Here is a 22,888-nt window from a genome sequence, read left to right as displayed (position 1 = left end):
TGTGTGTGTGTGTGTGTGTGTGTGTGTGTGTGTGTGTGTGTGTATACACACTCTTGTTTTTGTGGGGTTTTTTAATGTGAAAAATAACAGACTTTATTTGTGCATAGATTATGTTTTAGTGCTTGAGAACATTTTGAAAATCTTTCATATATAAATTTAAATCATTCTTTGGAAAAAACAACTACAATAATTTTAATGGGTTTATTTAGTCATTTTTAAATACGAAATTAGCAGGTTTGTTGAAATATCACTTATATTTCACAATTTCCAGAGTGAAGAATCTGAAGGATGCTTAAAATATATGTCTTAAAATGATGGTCTGTTGATGTTGTAGTGAGATTGCCAGAGATATCAAACTTTTGGGGTAGGTATATTATTAGCTTAAGACCCAGTCAAGAGGCTGATGAGACTTGTTTGAATCCTGCTATCTGCCACAGGAAGTCTTCACCATGCTCATTCTTTTCACATGTTACCTACATGTCCCTTTAGCATGACATATAATTCCTTTCACAGTGACTGATAAGCTAAAGATTGACTGAGTTAGAAGTAATAACAACTTTATCCTGGGAGTGAGTGATTTAGCATAATTTCTTCTTTCTTTCTTTTCTTCATTCATTCATTTTGCTATAATGATGCTTTCCAGTGTACAGTGTGGCAATGGAAATTACATAGGTAATTTAATCTTTGACTAAGGTTTGGATCCCTGGTCACCATTTTTGAGGCTGTTTAATTGAATATCTTTAATAGTGATTGTGCTATTTTGTAACAGTTTCTTTGTTTTATAAACGCACTAGTTATCTTTAGTTTCTGTCTTTAGTTACTTTTCAAGAGCAGCTCCTCCATTAACATTCAATCCATAAGAAAGATACCACACTAACCCAGGAAATTTGAGTAAGTTGCCAGTACCAACCATGACTTCCTTCCTGCTTATGCCTTAAGGCTAGCTAGACAGTTGTTAAGATTAATAATTGGTTGTCCATTGCACAGTTTTTATTCTTGAAGCCATATACATGCAAACAATAAAAATGGACTCTACAGCTTAGATCTATCTATCTATCTTGATTTATCTATCCACCTATATATCTATATACAGATATAGATATTTGCACATCCATCCATACATATATTTATATAAAAACACTATCAAAAAAGGAGCCATGGGAAGGGTTTTAATGATACATACTTAGGGCTGGAAGGAACAAAGAATAAAGATACTTTGACTTAAGTACATTTAAATTTAAAACATAATTTGAAAAGGAAACGCCTACTATTCATAAATAACAATAATTCCAGAAATTTCCCTTATCTGTATAGTCATGGGTATAGAGCTATTTATTTGACCCTGGGAGTCCTCCAGTGGGTACACAGTTAAAGATAATGAGTGTCGGTCCTCCAGTAACCAGCAATGAAAAAAATTCACCAGGAAGAAACAGGAGCACATGTGTCTCTTCCCCACCAATGACTAGTCTTGGTTTTACTAGCCTTGTGCAGGCCAAGTTCAGATAATTGCAACTTCCGTCACTTCACAATTACAATGGTTGTTTTATTCCCCAAAAGTAATTATTTTGAGATTTAATTTGCCTAGGACATAGAATGCTTAAGCTAAAAAGCAAGATAAAATAAAATGAAAAACAATCCAAATACTAACAAGATTATGAAAATCAGTATAGTGAATCCTCAGGAAGTTGTATGTTGATCTACCTATCATTCAACTATACTACTCTTGGGTATATAGCCAATGAACACTTTATTATACCATAGATACACTTGCTTAACCATTTTAATTTCAGCTCTAGTCATAATAGCTAGAAATTGAAAACAATCTAGATATCTCCCAAGAGAAAGATGGATAATGAAAATGTGGCGTATTTACACAATGGACTATTACTCAGCCATTAAGAGAATGAAATCATAAAATTTGCAAGAACATGGATGGAACTAGATAAAATCATCCTGAATGAGGTAACTAAGACCAAGAAACTCAAACCTAATGCGTATTCATTTATAAGTACATTTTACATATTATGTAAAATGATAACCAAGCTACAGGCCATAGAAACGCAGAAGTTAGAGACTGAGTGAGGACCTGGCAGGGGACAATAGCTCTCCCTAGGAAGGGGAAATAGATAATTATGGATGGACAGGAGTGTGGAATGAAAGGATCAAGTGGGGAAGGGAAGGGGGGCAAAATAAGGAATACAAGAAGAGATAAAATTAAGGGCCATTTGGAGAGGTAGTATGGAAACCTAATATATTAGGGGGATCTAAATAAAATCGCCACATAATAGGGGGAACTGAGCTCCAACTCTTTTCTTGCCAACAAATGAAGCTTCCGATAACAGGATTGGGTTACATCTAACTGAGTAATTGTCCAAAGGGCTCCTATGGGACTCCCCAAACAACCCAGGCTATTGCCAAGTCCATAGGTTATTCTCCACAAGCTGAGGGCAAGGCTTTGCTGCTGAAGACTCCATCTGCATAACTGATTGCATATGGAGAAGCTGAACTGGGGCAGCTTACAGCCTCCAGCCCTATATTCTAGGATCTGTGGAACAGGAATGTACTCTGCAGGCTACCAAAGGGAATGGAAACAGCATCTCAGCCACAAACCCTTTGATCTGCAATGGTGTCTTGCCTGCAAGATATGCTATGTATGACTATGCACGCGTGTGTGTGTGTGTGTGTGTGTGTTTGTGTCTCTTGTATTATAGTAATATTGATAGCTCTATTACATGTTATTCTTTAGACTGCTCAAGTCTGGATGGTTATATGAATAGAATTTCCCCCAAACAGGTTTTTCTACCATAAAATAACTAAAGCTTTTCATTTTCAGCAATGAGTGTACAGCTTATCTCACCACTCTTTACGGAACTCTCTTCTTTTGAAATCTTTTAAAGTTCTTTTCTTAATCTTTATTGTCCTGTACAAGTTTCCAATCAAAGTTTATTTCAGTCAAACTGAATTCTACTACATGCATTTATTCATTAAGCAAAAGTCTATTGAGAATCAGATTAAACACAGGCCTGATTCTCAATGAGTTTAGTCTGACACAGCAGGGAGATAAACAGAAAAAAAAAAATTATGAAGAGCTAAATCAGAGATACCAACCCCATCACCATAAACAGACAAAACATATTCAGTCAGTAAAGCCCCAAGTATCAGTCTGCAGTTCTCCAAAGAAACAAGTTCAAGGAAGTTATAAAATGGCTGTGCTTTCTACGATAAAGGCTTGAAGAATCCAGTGAAGTCTCAGGCGAGGAAACAAACCAGTGTTTATTACTTTGTAGCGGGACTGAGTCTTGCTGTTTAATAGCTTTATGTTGATGACTCTCGTATGTTATATCTCTAAAAATAGAATATTATTCCATTCTCTGACAGCTAACTGATAGCATTGGCAATAGTTTTTAATGTTTGGGGACTCTATGGACTTCACTAGCAAATTCACTGAAAGAAGTAATCCTTTTGTGGCACTGAACTTTCTTACACACACACACACACACAAACACACACATACACTACACACTCAAATACTCTGGAGCTTCCTCTGTTTCAGATTTCCACAAGGCTTTTTTTTTAAGTCTTTAATGTTATTTATCATTCTCCCACTGTCCTTCTCTGCCTTTTTCTCCTTTTGCTATCTTTCCAGCTACTACTATAGCTTAAACTGTTTCTATAATAGTAATTTATAGAATCCATTATTTGTTTTAGGTTTTTTTGTGAGCTCCAAACCCAAATTCCACTTCAGTGACCACATAGAATTCTCAAAGAACATAATTTCAAAAGTAAACTTATCTTGTTCTTATGCCTGATTTCTTTTCTAAGTTTTTAATGTATCTTAGAATCTGGGTCTAAGCCAGATCTTAGCCTGAGGTATTTATTTGTGTTTGGGATAGTTTCATGGTTCTTATTGTAGCACTCTTCACAGCAAATTGGTCTTGCAACTGCCCCTCTCTGTCTCTGCAATGACATACAACACTTGCCTCCCATGCCCCCAATGGGTCCTTCTCATTATTTCTTAAATTGGTATTTTTTTATTAAGCTGTACCTGGTTACCATGCTACTAATTTCAAGTAGTTAAGAGCTTATATGCTTCAACAGCAAACAGAGGCAAAAAAAAAAAAAAAAAAAAAAATAGGTATTGGCATCCATCATGAAGCCTCCAACTCTCCCAGGGACATACCTTCTCCAACAAGGTCACACCTAAAAATAATCCTTCCCAAAGAGTTAAACTAATTGTGGGTCAAACATTCAAATGTATGAGCCTATGAGCAATATTTAAACCAGCACATTAAGGAAGAAAATCAGGAAACAGCATGAACAGCAGTTGAAACAACAGAATAAAACATCCATAGTCTGGGAGTTTTTTAAGAACTATATGTCTGAAAGCAGACTCCAAGAAAAAGTTACAAAGGAAGAAATAACCTTCAAAATATTATTGAATTTAAAAACTGAGAGGCAATCAAGATTATTGACAAATGAGAGAAAGATTTCAATTGAAAACTATTTTTTTTATTAGGAAAGTGTAAACTAGTTGCAGATTTATTGAACCTTCTCTAGCAATACATACAAGTAATTCTATGGCTTTGTTTAAATAAATAGTACCAAATAGTATTTTATGGGCAAATATGTAAATTAGAAAATTATAATAGCTAAAATTACAACTAATGAGTTTTCCATTAGAAAAAATAATAAACTACATTAAATTAAGTGGGAGAATAATTTATATTATGCTTAAATATGTGCCAGTAATAAGAATGGTGGTGCACACCTCTAATCTTAGCAATTTGAATTTGGAGCAGGAGAACAACAATTTCAAAGCCAACCTGGTATAAACAGTGAAGTCAAAAAAAGCTTGAGCTAACTAGTAAGACTTTTTCTCAAAAATATATTCAAACAACAATAAAAACAATCAAAAATTAGTTTTTAATTAAATTTTTATTTTTATATTAATTACAATTTATTTACTTTGTATCCCAGCTGTAACTCCCTCCCTCACTCCCTCCTAATCTCACCCTCCTTCCCTCATCTCCTCTTAGCCCCTTTCTAACTCCACTGATAGCGAGGTCCTCCTCCCCTTCCATCTGACCCTAGCTTATCAGGTCTCATCAGGACTGGCTGCATTGTCTTCCTCTGTGGCCTAGCAAGGCTGCTACTCCCTCAGCAGGGGGCAGGGAGGTGATCAAAGAGTCAGCCACTGAGTTCATGTCAGAGACAGTCCCTGTTCCCCTCCCTAGGGTACCCACTTAGATACTGAGCTGCCATGGACTACTTCTGAGCAGTTCTAGCTACTTCTGCTAGTTCTAGCTCTAGCAGGTTATATCCATGCATGGTCCTAGATTGGAAAATCAGTCTCAGAAAAGACCCTTGTCCCCAGATATACTTGGCCCTTGTGGAGCTCCTGTCCTCTCCAGGCCATACTAACTCTCCTTTTTTTCATACGATTCCCTGCATTCTCCCCAAGGTTTGGTTATGATTACTTTTCAATGAGACAGGAAATTATGGGAAATTCAGTATTGTGAATTACTCTTACTAAAGTTACTCTTTAATTAAAATAAATTTATCTAGTGAAATGGGTGGATATTTTAAAACTATGATCAATATACTAAGAATTAAATATATGCCCAGCACAGGGTCTTTTCTGAGACTGACATTCAACCAAGGACCATGTATGTATATAACCTAGAACCTCTGCTTGGATGTAGCCCGTGGTAGCTCAGTAACCAATTGGTTTCCCATAGTGAGAGGAACAAGGACTATTTCTAACAGGAACTCAATGACTGGCTCTTTGACCTCCCCACTCCCCAAGGGAGGAGCAGTCCTGTTAGGCCACAGAGGAGAGCTTTGCAGCCAGTCCTGAAGATACCTGATAAGGTAGGGTCAGATGGAAGGGGAGGGGGACCTCCCCTATCAGTGGACTTGGAAAGGGGCAGGGAAGAGATGAGGGAGGGAGGTAATGAGGGAGTGGGATACAGCTGGGATACATAGTTAATAAAATGTAACTGATAAGAAAAAATAAAATTAAAAAAAAGAAAAAAATAAATAGATGCCCAGATTTGTATAACTATTATGTTATTCAATGCACTATTACTATTTCAGCTAGTGAAGGCAATTAACTTATACAGAAATTTTTGGATCCCAACTGTCCCTAAACGAACTTCAGTGTGGAAGAGTCAGAATAAATCCAAGATCTACTGTCTCTTTGATATGACGATAATGTCAAACCCTTTGATCTACTTGCTCTGTTTAGACAGACTCAGATTCTGCGTGTCATAAAGTCGGTTGGAGAAAACTCATGATCACTCTCCTGATTGTGGTGATGACAAAATATGATCTCCTTTGTGGATAAGAGGAAAGGAACTAAATAAAAGCCAAGGACTCACGACACTGGTGTGGTGTGTGAGTGTGTTTGTGTGTGTGTATTTTGTGCATTTTTGTGTACATGTTTACATGCATGTGACCTATAAGGGTGCACGTGTGTTTACAGGTGCAGAGGAACATGTGTGTTTATGTGTTTGGATGACTACCCCTTTCTTTTTATAGTGTTTATTTTACACTCAGTTTGTTTCTTTTGTGTTTGTCTGCATGTGTGTGTGCACATTCATAACTGGGTCATGTGTGGAGGCAGAGCACAATTGTTGAGAGTTTGCTCCCTTCTAGTATGGGAGCTCACAAGTTAAAGTCCCAGTACCTGGGCCTATTGAAAACTACATTTATCTGCTAATGGATCTACCTAGCTTCACCCATACACCTAACTTTGGAAGAAAGTATCTCACTGGCTTGGAAGTTGCCAAGTAGGTTAGGCTGACCATCAGAGAATGACTGGGGAGCTGATGGTCTCGCTAGTTGCACAGCTGGTAGTTTCTGTATCTGCATTCAAGACAAGAGCTGTCTTGACCAGCTGACCTGTCTCCTAAGTCTCAAAGTCTCCTTCTCTGGTGCATCACATCAAAAGCAAAAACACAGCGCCTCTGTACATTGAAACACAGCCTATTTATATTGCTTCCCTAATGCATAATCAGCAGATTTGTGAGGTAGGAAGTTATGGCAATGAATTTTTTTAACGTCAATATAAGAAGAGGGTTAAACATTGGTATAAGAAAATTTGGGGAAGGTTTGTTTAAACTGAAAATGATTTACGAAAACAGGAGTGTATAAGATTTATAATACTGCAAAAGTAAAGGTCAAAACTAAGGGAGAGGTTTGTTTGTATTTTGATATTTTTGGCAGCATTGGGGAACAAACCCAGAGCCTTATGTTTGCTAGGCAAGCATACTAAATGGAGCTACACATCCGACCTTGGACTTTTATCAGTAAGAACATAAAACTATTACATTATTGTCCTAAAGATGTTGTTTATTATTATAGCCATCAAACATGGCTAAATTGGAAACAAGTAATTTGTTTTATCGATTATCATCTAGACTTAAGGATAAAGACCTCATTTAAAAACAAACCTGAAGGAGAGGATTTCATAGGGGATTTTATAGAAGCAAAGTACTTGTTTAAATGACAGTATTTAAATGAAGGTTTGTTGTAATTAAGCAAGTTAGTTAGAGATTCAGAATGTATGTAAAAATCCAGGCTTTTGGTGCATAGGACATTAAATATCTGATCCTGAACATATCAGCCTTCTAAAATGCTTCTGTAATGCCAGGACCCTAGGACTTACTTGTAATTCGGAGACCTTCAGCAGAAACATTAACTATGTTACCTATAGATCTGATATGTAAAGCTTTTCATGAAGAAACATATCCTTCCCAACTTTTGGATGAATGAGGGCATCTGGGCCATATTACTGTTGCTTGAGCTCCAGTGTCTTGCGCAATGTTTGGAGAGACGACCTGTGTCTTATCTCACAAACATAATGTAAAATTATTTGTTAAGCCATGAATATTTTAATTTTAACTGCCTCAATTATTGATATTCCCTACATTAATGTTCAAGATTCATTCCTACATATTACTAATGTTGACAGGAATTTAAAATTTTCAAGTATAATTACCCCAAATCATCTGATATTCTCTTGAATTTTATGAAGATCTGAAAATAAGAAAAGAAAACCAAGTAAATACTGCGTGATAATCAAATAATGCAATAGAAACTCATGGTCTTGAAGAACTCAAGTGTATCAGGCTTCTTCTTAGTATATTAAAATGAAGTAAACATCCTAAAATTAATTTAATTCTAGGAAGGAAGAAGAGATTTTGTAAACAACGAAATAATGCCCTACATGAATGGATGCCTGAATATTTTGAAAGAGAGACTCCTCATGTTTTGGTAAGATTGGTAAAAACAATGTGTGTTAGTAAGTTAGTTGTAGAATTTAATAGCTCAGTCAGTATTCCTGAGTTAAGGATGGATTAAGGGCTTGTACCACTGGGTCACAGTGTCTGTTTTTCTCTTCCTTATGGAGAAACGACACCAGATAATGCTCACACGGTCTGTGGACTGCCTAATGAGCAGCTTCATACTTGGTACCTGATGTTTTTATTCATCAAAGATCAGAGTCAAAAGCTTACATTGTCCTGAGAAACAGTATCAAGCAGAAGTAGCTGTGAAGTGTACAGAAAGGCTGTAAGACAGCACAGGAAGTGTGAGGTCTTGGTTTGCTTCGGTCAAGGCACATGTGTCTCAGTGATCCAGTGTACTGTCCCTCACTGACGCTCTGTGGTCAGTATGAAGATCACATCATGAAGCCACCCGACTCGAGAAAGAATGTAAAGTTAGGAGAGGGCAGGTTTAGACATTACTCGTTCCATATTTTATTGAAGAGTTTGGGTCTTTGGTGAATTTTAAGTATTATCATTATGTCCACTCCATATTTCTTAGACAGTGCTGATTGGCCTGATGGATGCGTCTTTAAACCGGATAATGAACATAAAAACAAGAAACAGTTATTGCAACACGTGCAATGTGCATTCACACACAGGTGCAAGCGCACACACGAGACACGCATGCACCATGCAGGCCACGACAGACATCCAAGCCAGGGCTTCTTAATGCCTGGCAAGTGTTCCTTTCTCGGCAGTTGAAAGGTACTTTTGTTTAACAGAGCTGTACCTTAGTTTATTCTGAAATTCTGCCTGTCTCTAGACAATTTTTTATACTAAGCTTATATATCACCTTATAGGCATGTTTAATTTCTCTTGGGAGTGACTGATTTGACATCGCATTATTGGACTAGGTACTGGATTATTCAGAAGTGATGAGTATGATGTCTTATTTTATGTTGACAATGGCACATATTTTTTTGTTATATTGTTATAGGATGGCTTAGAGAAGAGTAAGTTAATACTCAAAATAAATGTTAACATTCTGTTAGAGTTAGGTTTCCTGACTTACACCAAAGTAAAGTATATTTAAAAAAATTGCCTAGCTGAATTTTTTTTGAATTATTATACCCATATTCAGGTTTTTCGCTCCTGAAAACAAAATAAAATTGAAAATGGCGTAGTGTTTTATTAAAGATGCATACATATGTGAATGTGAATGTCCTTTTATGTTTTCCTAAAAGTATTGTGCAATGAGCATTAGCGTGTGTTTTTAAAAGACATCATGACTACAAGCAAATTGGCAGAAAGTCAGTAACAATGGACTGCTGTTACTGGGAGCCTGCGACAGTGTTTATCTCTCTTCAGGTAGACAGAATTCAAATTGCCTTCATTAGCTGAGCAATGTGCTGTGGAGAATGAGCAAGGCACTTATCAAGAGGCTCTTTCATTTGCATATTTTTGCTGCAAAACCAAGTAGCAATGTTCTCTAGCTGCTTAAGAGCTATGGATGAGAGAAAGAAAACAGCCCAGGTAAGCAAGCCAGGGCATTTAAAGAAAAGACAGTTTATCATTAAATAGGTCAGAATTGTGCCTTATGTGAGCCCTGATACAAAATAGCAGTCTTATGGACTGTTAGGAACTCAGATGTAAAATGGCATGAATTCTTCTCACATCCACTAATACCACAAGTAAAGCTAGGGGCTGTTCTTATTATAAATGATCAATACTTCAGACTGACACCACCTAGCTGCCCTGCTCTTGCTTCTTAAGAGCCTGAATTTGAATTAAGCAGTAAATCATTATGGAATTATATTTTCAACTGCAAGTTAACATGCCCTTAATCCTTAGCAATTCTGAAACACTGTTATTTTGTAGAGTTGTTCCCCGGGCTTTCACAGAGCACAAATCTCTTACTAGAAAGGAAAAGATTTTTTTTTTTTTCAAAATGAATGAACAGATATCAAATAAATATATTGTTTAAGTTTGCTGAATGCTTATGTCAAAATAATTTTGTAAACACACTTGAAGTTACAGTGCGAATTATAAGTTAAGAAAATAGTTGGTGTTCTTAAATTTTTCAGTCAAACATGACTTGACCTAGCTGGAAAGTAATATGTCATACTATATTTGAGATTTTTTTCCACTGACACATTTCTTGGAAAACTCTTTAAATCAAATGAAACACATAAGCATTCATAGTACTGGGCCCACTCAAATTAATGTAAACATGTTCCTTTCCTATATAATCAAATCCTCATTTGGAAGTTTTAGTAAACTTGTTTATTTTTAAATGTTCTGTCTGCTACCTAGTGGAGCAGAGACCTAAAGTTTAGTGCTGCCTTTATTGAGGAGTTCAGCAATTTAAGAGAAAGTAGAGGCAGCTTGAAAGATGTACTCTTTGTGCAATATTTAGATGATTTAAATTTATGAGGCCACAAAACTAAATAAATGCAACTGCTAATACTCAACTATCTGCCAATATTTTATTATTAGAAACGGAGTGTTGTAAATGGCTTAAACATATTTTACACACAGCTTACATTGAAAATACTTGTACTTCCAAAGTTCACAGACTACAGCAGAAATTACACTGTGATGAAAAAAAAAATTTGGAGGCTATTTCAGATAATAATTGGTTAACCAACATTTAAATAATAATCTATTTAGCTCTAAAGCTCTGGCTTTTCATTCCTCCCCATAAAAATCTTTGACAAATCTCTTATTATCATCAAACAATAAGGCAACCCTAATTCAATACTACCAAATCCAAAACTATTCCCTCAAAAGACCTAGTTAGTATCACATATTTTATTGTGAAAATCACATAGATTTTTTTCGCCCTTTGAAACTCATGGTTAGTTTCAATGTAGTCCTCCCAAATTCACAATATTCATGACTTTCTAACTGCTACATATACTAAAAACATCAAGTTAATCAAAAAAAATCCACCCATCTTAAAAAAACAAACTTAATTCCATGACGAAGATTAACTCATGAAAGAGAAATTAAGAGTATGATTAGCTGAATAGTTGCCATTAAAGCGGTACGCCTTGAAGGAGAACATCACTTACAATAGTGAGGAAGAGAAATTGTTTAGGTATGGGAAATAAGAGTGATGGCTTTTAAGACGAAGGACTCATAGACTCTTTTGTTTGACAAAATTGATTTTTTAGCATAAAGTTTAAATATGCATTTGTTTATCAACAATAACTCATCCTTATAATAGATTTTCTGATTGCTACTCCGCTATTGTGCATCAAAACATATTGATAACAACTAGACACCTGACAAGTATGACTGGGGAAAAAAGAAAAACAACACAAGAAGTTGGCTTGTGAGAAAATACAGATGGTAACAAGATAATTAATCACATAGTCATGTCCTATTGGAAGGCCAATGAAATAGAAAAAAGACAAAAGATGAGGAGAAAAGGGTATACATAAGAAAGGTGATGGTAATATCAGGACTGAATATAATACAAAATACAGAGTACAGCATACTATAAATGTCAAACAGACTTATTTTCACATAGAAAGATGTCATACAGTGTGGTGCAGGTGATGAATAACTCATGATTAATGACAAACTATAAATTCTTTTAAGAAGTAATGACTTACAGAAAACAATGTAATTCAGTGTTCACGGGCATACATATTTCTTCAAGGAACACGGACATATCTATACATTGTAACAGTTCTGATCAAATTATTTTCCTAAAACATAAAAAGCCTCACACACTGATTTTATAGGTACTGTATAGACTCTCTACATTAAGTTTGTAAATTAGTAAATCATTTGAGCATCCTAAAATAGAAGATCATTAATCTTGGAAAGAAATTATGCACTTACCATCATGATTGGGATTTCCCAGTGTCCATGGCTCATCAGAATCAAAATGAGTATCTCCTCCAATTCCTGGTCCAGGGAAATAGGCATGTGCCAAAAATCCTCCCTCCCCATCAAAGGGGGAACTGTCTCCATGAAAACCGGATGCAAAAATGATGGTTATATCCACATCACGTTTGCCGTTTTCTAGTTCACTGTAGGGAACTTCTTCAAACGTTAGTGGAGTTACATTCTGCCACACATCAAAGGCACGGCGAATTGCTCTCCGGGTCTCAGGGTCGCCAACTTTTGGTGTTACGTTCTTTATACTGAAAGTTGGGAAAGAAAATGATCAGTATGGCTTCGTATATGCAATTTGAATTACTGCAAAATGTTGTAACTCCTTACCTGAAAATTATCAGAAATAACGACTGTATTATACAGAAATAAATGTATTCACTTATTTTAACATCATAGATACTGCTCATTACACTCCCAGGTGCCAAGGCTACCTGGGAGAAGACTTGTGCAGAATGGTTAGGGAGAGGGAGAAAGATAATCAGTTTTTCTCTGGGACAAGAACAGGACGGAGGACTGGATCAGTGATCAAGCAGGTACGGCGGCTTTGAGCAGAAACAGAAGCACCAATTTCCTCCGTTATTTCCATTAGATAAAGGCACACTGCTGTAATAATGCAATAGAATAATAATGTATCTATGCGTATATCTAGGAAAACCGATTCGGCAGCAGGAAGCAAGTTTTTTGTTTTTTTTTTTTTAAGCAAAATACCCAATTATTGTGCTGTCTGATAATCTACGCTGCTTAACTAAGACTTTCTTGCTAAGAAAAAAAAAGTGTATGGAATCTTACTGAAGAAGGGAAAGATAGAAAGACATGGAGGGGACAGGAGCTCCACAAGGATACCAACAGAGCCAAAAAATCAGGGCCCAAGAGGTCCTGCAGAAACTGATGAATCAACCAAAGACCATGCATGGAGAGAACCTACAACCCCAGCTCAGATGTAGCCCATGGCAGCTCAGTCATCACATGGATTCCCTACAAAAGGCAGCAGGGGCAGTCACTGGCATGAACTCCATTGCCTGCTCTTTGCACCTCCCCCTGAAGGGGAGGCCCTATAAAGCCACAGAAAAAGGGGATCCCTGACAGTCCTGGTGAAACCTGATAGGCTAGGGCCAGATAGTTGGGGAGGAGGACCTCCCCTGTCAATGGAATAGGGAAAGAACATAGTGGGGAAAGAGGGAGGGAGAGTGGGACCAGAAGAAGATGAGGAGTAGACAACAGCAAAGATTCAAAGTGAATAAATTGTAATAAATAATAATAAAGAAAAAATAATTAAAAAGTTAAAAAAACTGTAAATAAATGGCTATTTACTACAAAAGTTTACAAATTTTGTGAATTTAAAATAAGCCAGAAAAAAAATAGAACCTGGACATTATTAGCTTCACCTTTTTTTTTGACATTAATGCATTCTGATGAAGAAAAATTGTTATTTTTATTCATTTAACACTAATCATATACATATATAATCATAACCATATATATTTCCTGAAATTTTACTTAAAATCCAACATTAACAGAACAAGCATACACTGAACTGAATACGCTTTGCGATAGTGTCATCAAAGAGAATTAGGAGAACTGCAGTTTGCAGTGCTAGAGTGATACAGCCAAATCACTGTGTCTAAAGTCAATTACAGTGTTTCTATAGGACTAAAGTTCATTTTTACTTACCAGATCTAATTCTCAATATGAAAAACATTTGAAGTGTTCTTTCTAGTAAAAAGCTAGCATTCTGATTCTATATAACAAAGTTGCATATAATATTTGAACATTATGAGTGCTACAAGCATTCAATATACAGTATTTATTCCCACAAGCAGTGCATGGAGTTGAGGATTCATACCAACCTCAAAGAATGTTACAATTCTCACAAATATAAAGGAAGTTTTCCTATGGCAGGAATGAGAATTTCCAACCTGAATTTTCCAAAGCATTCTAAGAGAGTCCATTGTCTTGGGATATAATATCTTGGAGTCCCATACGTCTAAAAGTAAGATTTCTATTCCTTTATAATAAATAGGCCAGGTATTATTTACATTTTGACATGTTGATGAAAACTAAGTATTTCATATAAAATGGCAACAGGTGAGGAGAGTGTAAAAGTCCTTAGGGTGATGTTCCAGCTGAGATGTTCCAAGAGCCACAAAGTAGCTGCTGTAGTCTGTGCAGCAAGACAGAGGGTATTAGTTTTTATTCTTATTGTTTCTTTGCTGCAATTTTCTTAATTTTTCTCATGACTGAGATGAATATTAACTTTTGGGGACAAATCTCTAGCCCTTAGTGTTGACAGCATTAAATTTTTTGGATGTTTGTTTTGTCCACAATAATAATAATAATAAAAGTATTGTTTAATAACAAAATTATTAAATGTATTCACTTTATACCCTGATTGTAGCCCCTTCCCTCATCTCTTCTTTGCCCCAGGTCCCATCCTTCCTCCATTTTCTCCACACACCTTCACCCATAGTACACTGAAAGGGGGAACCTCCTCCCATACTATCTAACCCTAGACTCTCAACTCTCAGCAAGACCCCCTGGATCCATTTCCTCTCTGCCTTGGCAAGTCACCCTGCCAGGGGGTAGTGATCAAAGAGCAGGCAACCAAGTTCCTGTCAGAAACAGCTTCTGCTCCCTTTAGCAGGGAACCCACATGGAGACCGAGCTGCCTGGAACTGGCAACAAAAGAATATCTAATTACAGAGAAACACTTAAGGAAATGTTCAAGGAGCTTAGTCATCGGGGAAATGTAAATCAAAATAAATCTGAGATTACATCTTATATTCATCAGGATGGCTAAGATCAAAACTCACTTGACAATATTTGCTGGGGAACCCTGAACCATTGCTGGTGGGAATGTAAACTGGTACAGCCACTTAGAAAATCAATCTGGCACTTTCTCAGAAAAATAGGAATAGTGCTACTTCAAGATACATCTCTACCATTCCTAGGCACATATCCAAAAAATGTTCAACGATGCAACAAGGACACTTGCTTAATTTGTAACAGCCAGAATCTGGAAACAACCCAGATGTCCCTCAACGGAGGAATGGATTCAAAAATTGTTGTACATTTACACAATGGAATACTACTCATCAATTAAAAACAAGGAAATCAAGAGATTTGCAGGTAAATAGATAGAACGTGAAAAGATCATCATCAGTGGGGTAACCCAGAACCAGAAAAAAACACTCATGGTAAATATTACCTTTGCCCTTAATTTTTAAGTATTATATTTTTTTATCAATGCCCCTCTTTTACATCTATTTAAAAGTTAATTAATTTGCATTTTTCTGCATGTAGACATCCAGTTAAACCAGATCCATATTTATCACCCTGCACAAAACTAAAGTCCAAGTGGATCAAATGGCTCAACATAAAACCAGGCACACTAAACCTTTTAGAAGAAAATGTGGTTAAGAGCCTGGAACTCATTAGCACAGGAGACAACTACATGAACAAGACACCAACAACTCAGGCTCTAAGATCAACAATCAATAAATGGGACCTCATAAAACTGAGAAGCTTCTGTAGGCAAAGGACACTGTCATCAGAACAAAATGATAGCCTACAGACTGGGAAAGCATCTTCAACAACCCTATAGCTGACAAAGGCCTAATATACAGAACACATAAAGAATTTAAGAAGTTAAATACCAACAAACTAAGTAATCAGATTAAAAAATGGGGTACACAGGTAAACAGAATTATCAATAGAGGAATATTGAATGGCAGAGAAACCCTTCAATGTTCAATATCCTTAGTCATCGGAGAAATGCAAATCAAAACGACCCTGAGATTTCACCTCACACCCATCAGAATAGCTTAGATCAAAAAGTCAAGTGACAATACTTGCTGGAGAGAATGTAGAGAAAAGGAACCCTCCTCCATTGTTGGTGGGAATGTAAACTTGTACAACTATTTTGGAAATCAACATGGTGCTTTCTCATAAAATTAGAAATATTGCTACCTCAAGATCCAGCCATACCATTCCTAGGCATATATCCAAAAGATGCTCAAGTATTCAACAAGGACATTTGCTTAACCATGTTCGTAGCAGTTCTATTCATAATAGTGCCAAGATAGAAATAACATAGATGTCCCTCAAAGGAGCAATAGAAACAAAAAGTGTGGTACATTTACACAATGAATATGACTCAGCAATTAAACACAAGGAAATCATGAAATTTGCAGGCAAATGGTGGGATCTAGAAAAGATCATCTTTTTTATTAAATATTTATTTTTTGTATTAATTACCATTTATTCACTTTGTATACCAGCTGTAGCTTCATTCTTCATTCCCGCCCAATCTCACTGTCCCTCCCTCATCTCCTCCCATGCCACTCTCCATTTCTACTCATAGGGGATGTTCTCCTACCCTTCCATCTGGCCCTAGCTTATCAGATCTAATCAGGGCTGGCTGCATTGTCCTCCTCTGTGGCCTGGCAAGGCTGCACCCTGAAAAGATCATCTTGAGTGAAGTAACCCAGAAACAGAAAGACACACATGATGTACACTCACTCATAAGTGATTACTAGACATATAATATAGGCTAAACATACTAAAATCTATGCTCCTAAAAAAGCTAAACAACAAGGAAGACCCTAGAGAAGATGCTCAATCCTCATTTAGAGGGGCAAATGTGATAGATATCGGAAGCAGGAGAAGACAGAGATCAGGACAGGAGCCTACCACAGATGGCCTCTGAAAGACTCTACTGATTAAGGTATTGAAGCAAAGGCTGAGACTCACCGCCAAACTTTGAGCAGAATGCATGGAAATTTATGACAAAATGGGGAGAAAGACCTGGAGGAGACAGTAGCTCCAAAAGCAGACCAACAGAGCCAAAACAAAACAAAACAAAACAAAACAAACAAACAAACAAAAAACTGGGCCCTGGGATCCCTGAAGAGACTGATACCAACCAAGGACCAAGCAGAGAGAGGACCTAAACCTCTGCTCAGATATAGGCCATATAATCAGTCTCCAAGTTGGGTCCATCATAAGGGGAGCAAAGGTTGTCTCTGGCATGAACTCAGTGGCAGGTTCTCTGATCACCTCCCCCTGAAGGGTGAAGCCTTACCAGGCCACAGGGGAAGACAAGCAACCAGTCCTGATTAGACCTGATAGACCTGATAGTTGGGGGGGGGGGGCTGCCCCTATCAGTGGACTAGAGGAAGGGCATAGGAGGAGAAGAGGGAAAGAGGGTGGGTTTGGGAGGAGATGAGGGAGGGGGCCACAGCTTGGTTCCAATTTATATAAATTGTAATAAATGATAATAATAATAAAAGATTTAAAACATTAATTAGTTTATTCACTTTACATCCTGATCTTAGGCCTCCCTCCTCTCCTCCTGTTCCCATCCTTCCTCCCACTTCTCCTGATAACTCTTCCCTAACCCCTCAGATAAGAGGAGCCCTTTCTTTTTTTTAATTTTTTATTAATTACACTTTATTCATTTTGTATCCCCCCATAAGCCCTCCCCTCCTGATCCCACCCTCCCTCCCCTTTCTGCATGCATGCCACTCCCCAAGTCCACTGATAGGGGAGGTTCTCCTCTTCTTTCTGATCTAGTCTATCAGTTCTCAACCAACCCAGACCAGCACATCCAGTTGCATGAGGATTTAGAGAACCCTCTTTCTCTCTGGCCTGGCAAGGCAGTCCTGCTGTACAGAAGTGATCTTAAGCAAGCAGGAGTCCGTGTCAGAGAAATTGCCCTCTCCCCTCTTGAGGGGACATTCATGAACCTGAGATGCCCATCATTTACATATGTGTAAGCAGCCTAGATACAGTCCATGACAGTCCTTGGTTGGTGCTCCATAAGCTCCACTGCCCCCCTCCTTCAGGCCCAGGTAGTTGGTCTTCTTTGGAGCGCCTGTCCCTTCTGGGTCCTCATATTCTACCCCCTATTCTTTCTCAAGACTCCCTGCATTCCTCCCAATGTTTAGCTGTGGGTCTCTGCACCTGTTTCCTTCTGCTGCTGAGGGGAGCCACTCACAGGACAGCTATGCGAGGCTCCTGTCTGCAGGCATAGCAGAGTATGATTAATAATGTCAGGGTTGTCTGTCTACCCTGGGATGGGTGTCAGGTTGAACCAGCCAGTGGTTGGACATTCCCTGCATCTCTGCTCTCTCTTTATCACTGCACATCTAGTAAGCAAGGTAAAATTTGGGTCATGTACTACAAGACAACCATTCTACAATTCATAGACCCAAAGAAGATAAGGAACATGGAGTACCCAAGGGGGAATACTTAACTATCATACAGAAGTGGAAATAGAATAGACAGCGGATGTGGTTGAAGAGAGGGGATAGCGTTGAATAATGATCATGGAGAGAAATGAGGGTGTAGATCAGACTAGAGAGAGGAGGCTGGAGGAGAAAGGGCTTTCAGAGAGGAGAGAAAGCATGGGTGGAGCCATCTCTGACAGAATATAACATGTTAGGCTCCTGGGAGAATATGGGGGTGCCTATAGCTGAGACTATAGCAGGGGTCATGGAGAGACCTTGAAGAGGCCACTCTCTATCTAGATTAGATTCCTAGTGGAGGGAGGGTAACACCAACCCACCCACAAAAACGTCCTCCCTGTTACTTCTTATATTTTGATTTGAGTATAGAAAGAACAGCTGTAGTATTAGGGATGACTCCTGCTGGTGGACTTATGCCATGAATAAGTGATCTGAGTCACCAGAAGGAAGGTCTATTTTGGTATAGAAAATGCTGATATGAAAGAATTTAAGGACTCTTGCAAAACTGCATGTGGGAGATGGTGGAACAACAGATCAGGTGCTTGCAACTGAGACATGCTATATTTTTGAAAGTACACACAGAACTAAATTTAACATCATTGAGAGGATGGATAGAAGAGAGTGATTTCAGCCTGCTCAGGGATGGCTGTTTGTCAGTGTGTGCTAATCTTGGGCTGTATTTGGCCTGGTGCCCTGCACTGTATTTTTTAAAAAAAGCATCTACTTGGAGGCATGATGATTTTTATAGCTTGTCATAACCAAATTTCCCATCTTAAGGCAAAAGAGGCATGCCAACTGAAGGCATAATTCTAAATTTTGTGTAAATTAAATTACTATTATCCACTTATCTTCCATATACTCTATGGGACTGCAAAAGTGCTAAGGCATGCTATTTGAAAAGACTTACTGCAGAACGAGTATGTATCTGGGTGTACACCAAGAGAGCTTGTATTGTCTTGTAACAATACTTCTGAAATTAAAGGCCAAAAATTGTGATAATCTTGGGTAGCAAATGAGTGAAGAGGAGAAAAACTAAGCAGAGGCTAAATCTTGCTTACTGACAGCATAGACCAAAGTCACTTAGCACTGAGTGTCTAGATAGAGTAATAGTCCAGCTGTTACAGTCATAGCTGCCCAAACAAACCTTGTCCATTTAAAGAATTGAGCTGCAGAGAGGTGCAATAAAAGGAACGCAACAGAGAAGGCTATAAAATGAGGGAGAGCTGTCAGGGAGATAATATTGTATAGAAGGAAGCTTACAACAATGTGTAAGCATAAAACAACTCTAATCATATTTTCATTACAAGCACAGCCATACTTACAGAAAATGAATGAGGGGAAGCATGATAGCAAAAATCCTTCTGTTTAGTCACACAGGTTACAGACAGAAACAGGCTAAGAGTGATGTTCTGAGGGATATAGAGAATATGTTTCACTGTATATTCTCGGAGAACTATGAAGGACATTGGGTAGTCAAAGTATAATTAAAATATTAACTCATTTCAAATAAAAGGTAATCTTAAATGATGGAAACAAATAAAATTATCTTAGTATGAGTTTTAGGTAAGTAGTGGCTATAGGAAGAATAAAGTAATAAGGACAATGTAGAATAATACACGTTTATACTCCTTAAACTGAAAAAAATAATAATGTCCTTTTGTTTTCCAAAGTCATACACTGAGGATTTTCCAAAATATGCTGCACTACCCTATCTGCGATATTAGTCATGGATAGAGATAAACCTCACATGTGCACTTCAGATCTACAGTGGGAGCTCAACGTAAAGACAAAAAGCACAAGGTGTCACGGAAACATGTAATTCTTAATGCACCTGTTGTCTTACCTGATAAATTTGACAGAGGCAAAGGAGATCATGGGATCACAAAAGTAAAATAAAGTCGTTAGTCTTAAAATTTCTACTGTGTAAATCTAAAAATATTAAATGTTGGCCACATAAAAGTGCAACCATATAATATGAAGAGTAAATATTTATTATTTTCTAGGCTCATAGATAACTTTGGGGCTACAGTTTATTTATTACTTATAGTCTGTAGTCAAAAGCTTGATCACTGAATGATCCTCATACTGAAGACTTTATCATCAATAAAAACAATGTCAAATATACAAAAAGATTCAAAACTGCTGAAATTCTGGCACTATCAAACTAGGTATTCAAAGCAATGTATCAATGTGTTAGAATCTTAATTTAAAAAGTGACTAACATTAAAAAATATAAGGAGTGTAAGCATGTGCTACAGAGGAAGGGAGGGAGAGAGAAGTGATAGAAACTGTTAAGAAAAGGACAGAAAGTACAGGAAGATACGGTATTATACACAAATCAAAAGAAGAATGGCAGCAAAATTCTCATTTTGGGCAAAAACAAAAACAAAAACAGTGAATTCTAAATCATTGCAAGAAGTGCCTAAACTGCAAAGCACAGGGAAAAAACAATGAGAACCAGAAGAGATAATCCAGAAACTATGTGAAAATAGATGTAAAGATTGCTTTCAAAGCAACAAGAACAGACTTGATAATGTTTGAGAAAACAAACTACAGATCCACAAAACTCAGATTAAATGAAAGAGGTCCCCAACCATGCCAAAATATATCTGAAGAGGAACAACAAAAACAACAAAACAATTATAATTAATGTTTTCTTCAAAAAATATAAGAAGAAAGTAGTACGGCATGCTTAAAGTGCTTAGATAATAAATAATAAAACCACACCAACCTAAAAATCAGCATCCAGTTAAATTATGATTATAAATTGAAGTAGAAAAAAATAACTGGTTCAAAAAAAATAAGAAACATTTGTCAATAGACTCTCCTGACAATATTTTTAAGACTTCTTCAGAGATAAGATCAGAAATTCACATCTACATAGAGAAAGGAAAATTATTAGAGAAAGAATACACTTCTCATACTTCTGTTTTAGATACTACAAAATAAGAACATTTCACCTGTAAACAATATTCAAGATACCATTAAATAAAAAGCATATTAATTACTTTTTATATATAATATTTTTGTAATATATATATTTATGAGAAAAAGTATAAAATTCTCAAAACCATGTAAACATATAAATAAGAAAGTAAAGTTTGTAGATTGGAATACTCAATATGTTTAAAGTTTTAGTTTTTTGCTACTTCATTAGTAGACATAATGCAATGTTAAAAAAATTATTATTTCATAGATAATAAAAAATTATATTATTTCATAGATATAAGACATGAGTTTTGAAGTTGATGCTGCAATTCAAGAAACTCAGTCTAATCAACAATTACTTTAAAAAAGTATCTAGGCAATTAAAACTTCTAGATATTATGACAACTTCTAGGTTAATAACTGAGATAGTGTGATGTTGAGTTAGAGCTTACATATCAGGATATAGTGAAAGAAATCAAGCCAGAGAGTGACCGACACACAGAAGTCAACTGATCTGTAACAAGTCTAAGGAATACAGTTTTTAAAATGCTGGTGTTTTCAGCAACAGTGCTGGGAAAGAGGAAGTCTCTACATTAATGAGGAGGGATGCAATTAATGTGCACATTTTTACAAATTATTTCAAAAGTGACTGAAACTGGAGCTGGGCATGTAGCTCAGTTGGTAAAATGCTTGACTAGCGTGCATGACGCCCTACTTTTACTCACCGTTATAGCCAACATAGTTTTCAGGTAGCACTGGTGAAGATTCAAAATGGAACACTGAGCTAATAGGAAAGGCTACATTAGCAGTTTCATAAAGAGTCATCAGTTTTAATGTACAATAAGCAACCACTCTTCTTGGTACTTATTCAAACTATACAGAAATTTATATGCATACAAAAACTTGCACAGAATTGTTTATATTAGCTATATTCTTGAAAACAACTGAGGTGGCTTCAATAGGTGCATAAATAAATAAACTGTAGCATCTTTACAGTGTACTATTATTTAGTAATAAACATAAAATATCCATCAAGCCACAAAAAGATGTGAAAAAATCTTAAGTGAATCTCAGTAAGGAAAAGTGAGTTGAAAAAGACATTTTGTATGACTACACTAAATTGCAATTCATAAAAATCAATGCTTATGATTCCCTGAACTCTGCAGAAGGTTTGGTTATAAGTCTCAGCATCTGCTTTGCTACACTGCTAGGTAGAGTCTTTCAGAGGCCCTCTGTGGTAGGCTCCTGTCCTGTTACTTGTTTTATCCTACTTCCAATGTTCATCCCATTTGTCTTCCTAAGTGAGGATTGATCATCTTAACCCAGGTCCTCTTTCTTGCTTAGTTTCTTTAGCTGTACATATTTTAGTATGTTTATCCTATCTTATAGGTCTAGTATCCACTTATAAGTGTGTGTCTTGCTGCTCCTGGGATACCTCACACAGGATGCTATTGAAAGAAGGAGGAGTTAGTATGACTTGAAAGAAACGGGAACTCCACAAGGACCATATACCAGGGCACAGGTGTCTTTTATGAG

General features: G+C 36.8%; 1 protein-coding gene across 1 annotated transcript in view; it reads right to left on the bottom strand.

Moving 5' to 3' along the window:
• Mmp16 (matrix metallopeptidase 16) overlaps nt 1–22,888 on the bottom strand; it is a 247,066-nt gene that overhangs the window by 93,905 nt on the left and 130,273 nt on the right. Inside the window, exon 4 of the mRNA XM_055603625.1 lies at nt 12,123–12,427. Within this exon, the coding sequence (XP_055459600.1) occupies nt 12,123–12,427 (305 nt within the window). The remainder of the gene's footprint in view (nt 1–12,122; nt 12,428–22,888) is intronic.

This window comes from Psammomys obesus, unplaced genomic scaffold (assembly GCF_907164565.1).
Source record: "Psammomys obesus unplaced genomic scaffold, mPsaObe1.curated_primary_1811, whole genome shotgun sequence".
NCBI lineage: Eukaryota > Metazoa > Chordata > Mammalia > Rodentia > Muridae > Psammomys > Psammomys obesus.
This window is presented reverse-complemented; position numbering and strand designations above follow the sequence as displayed.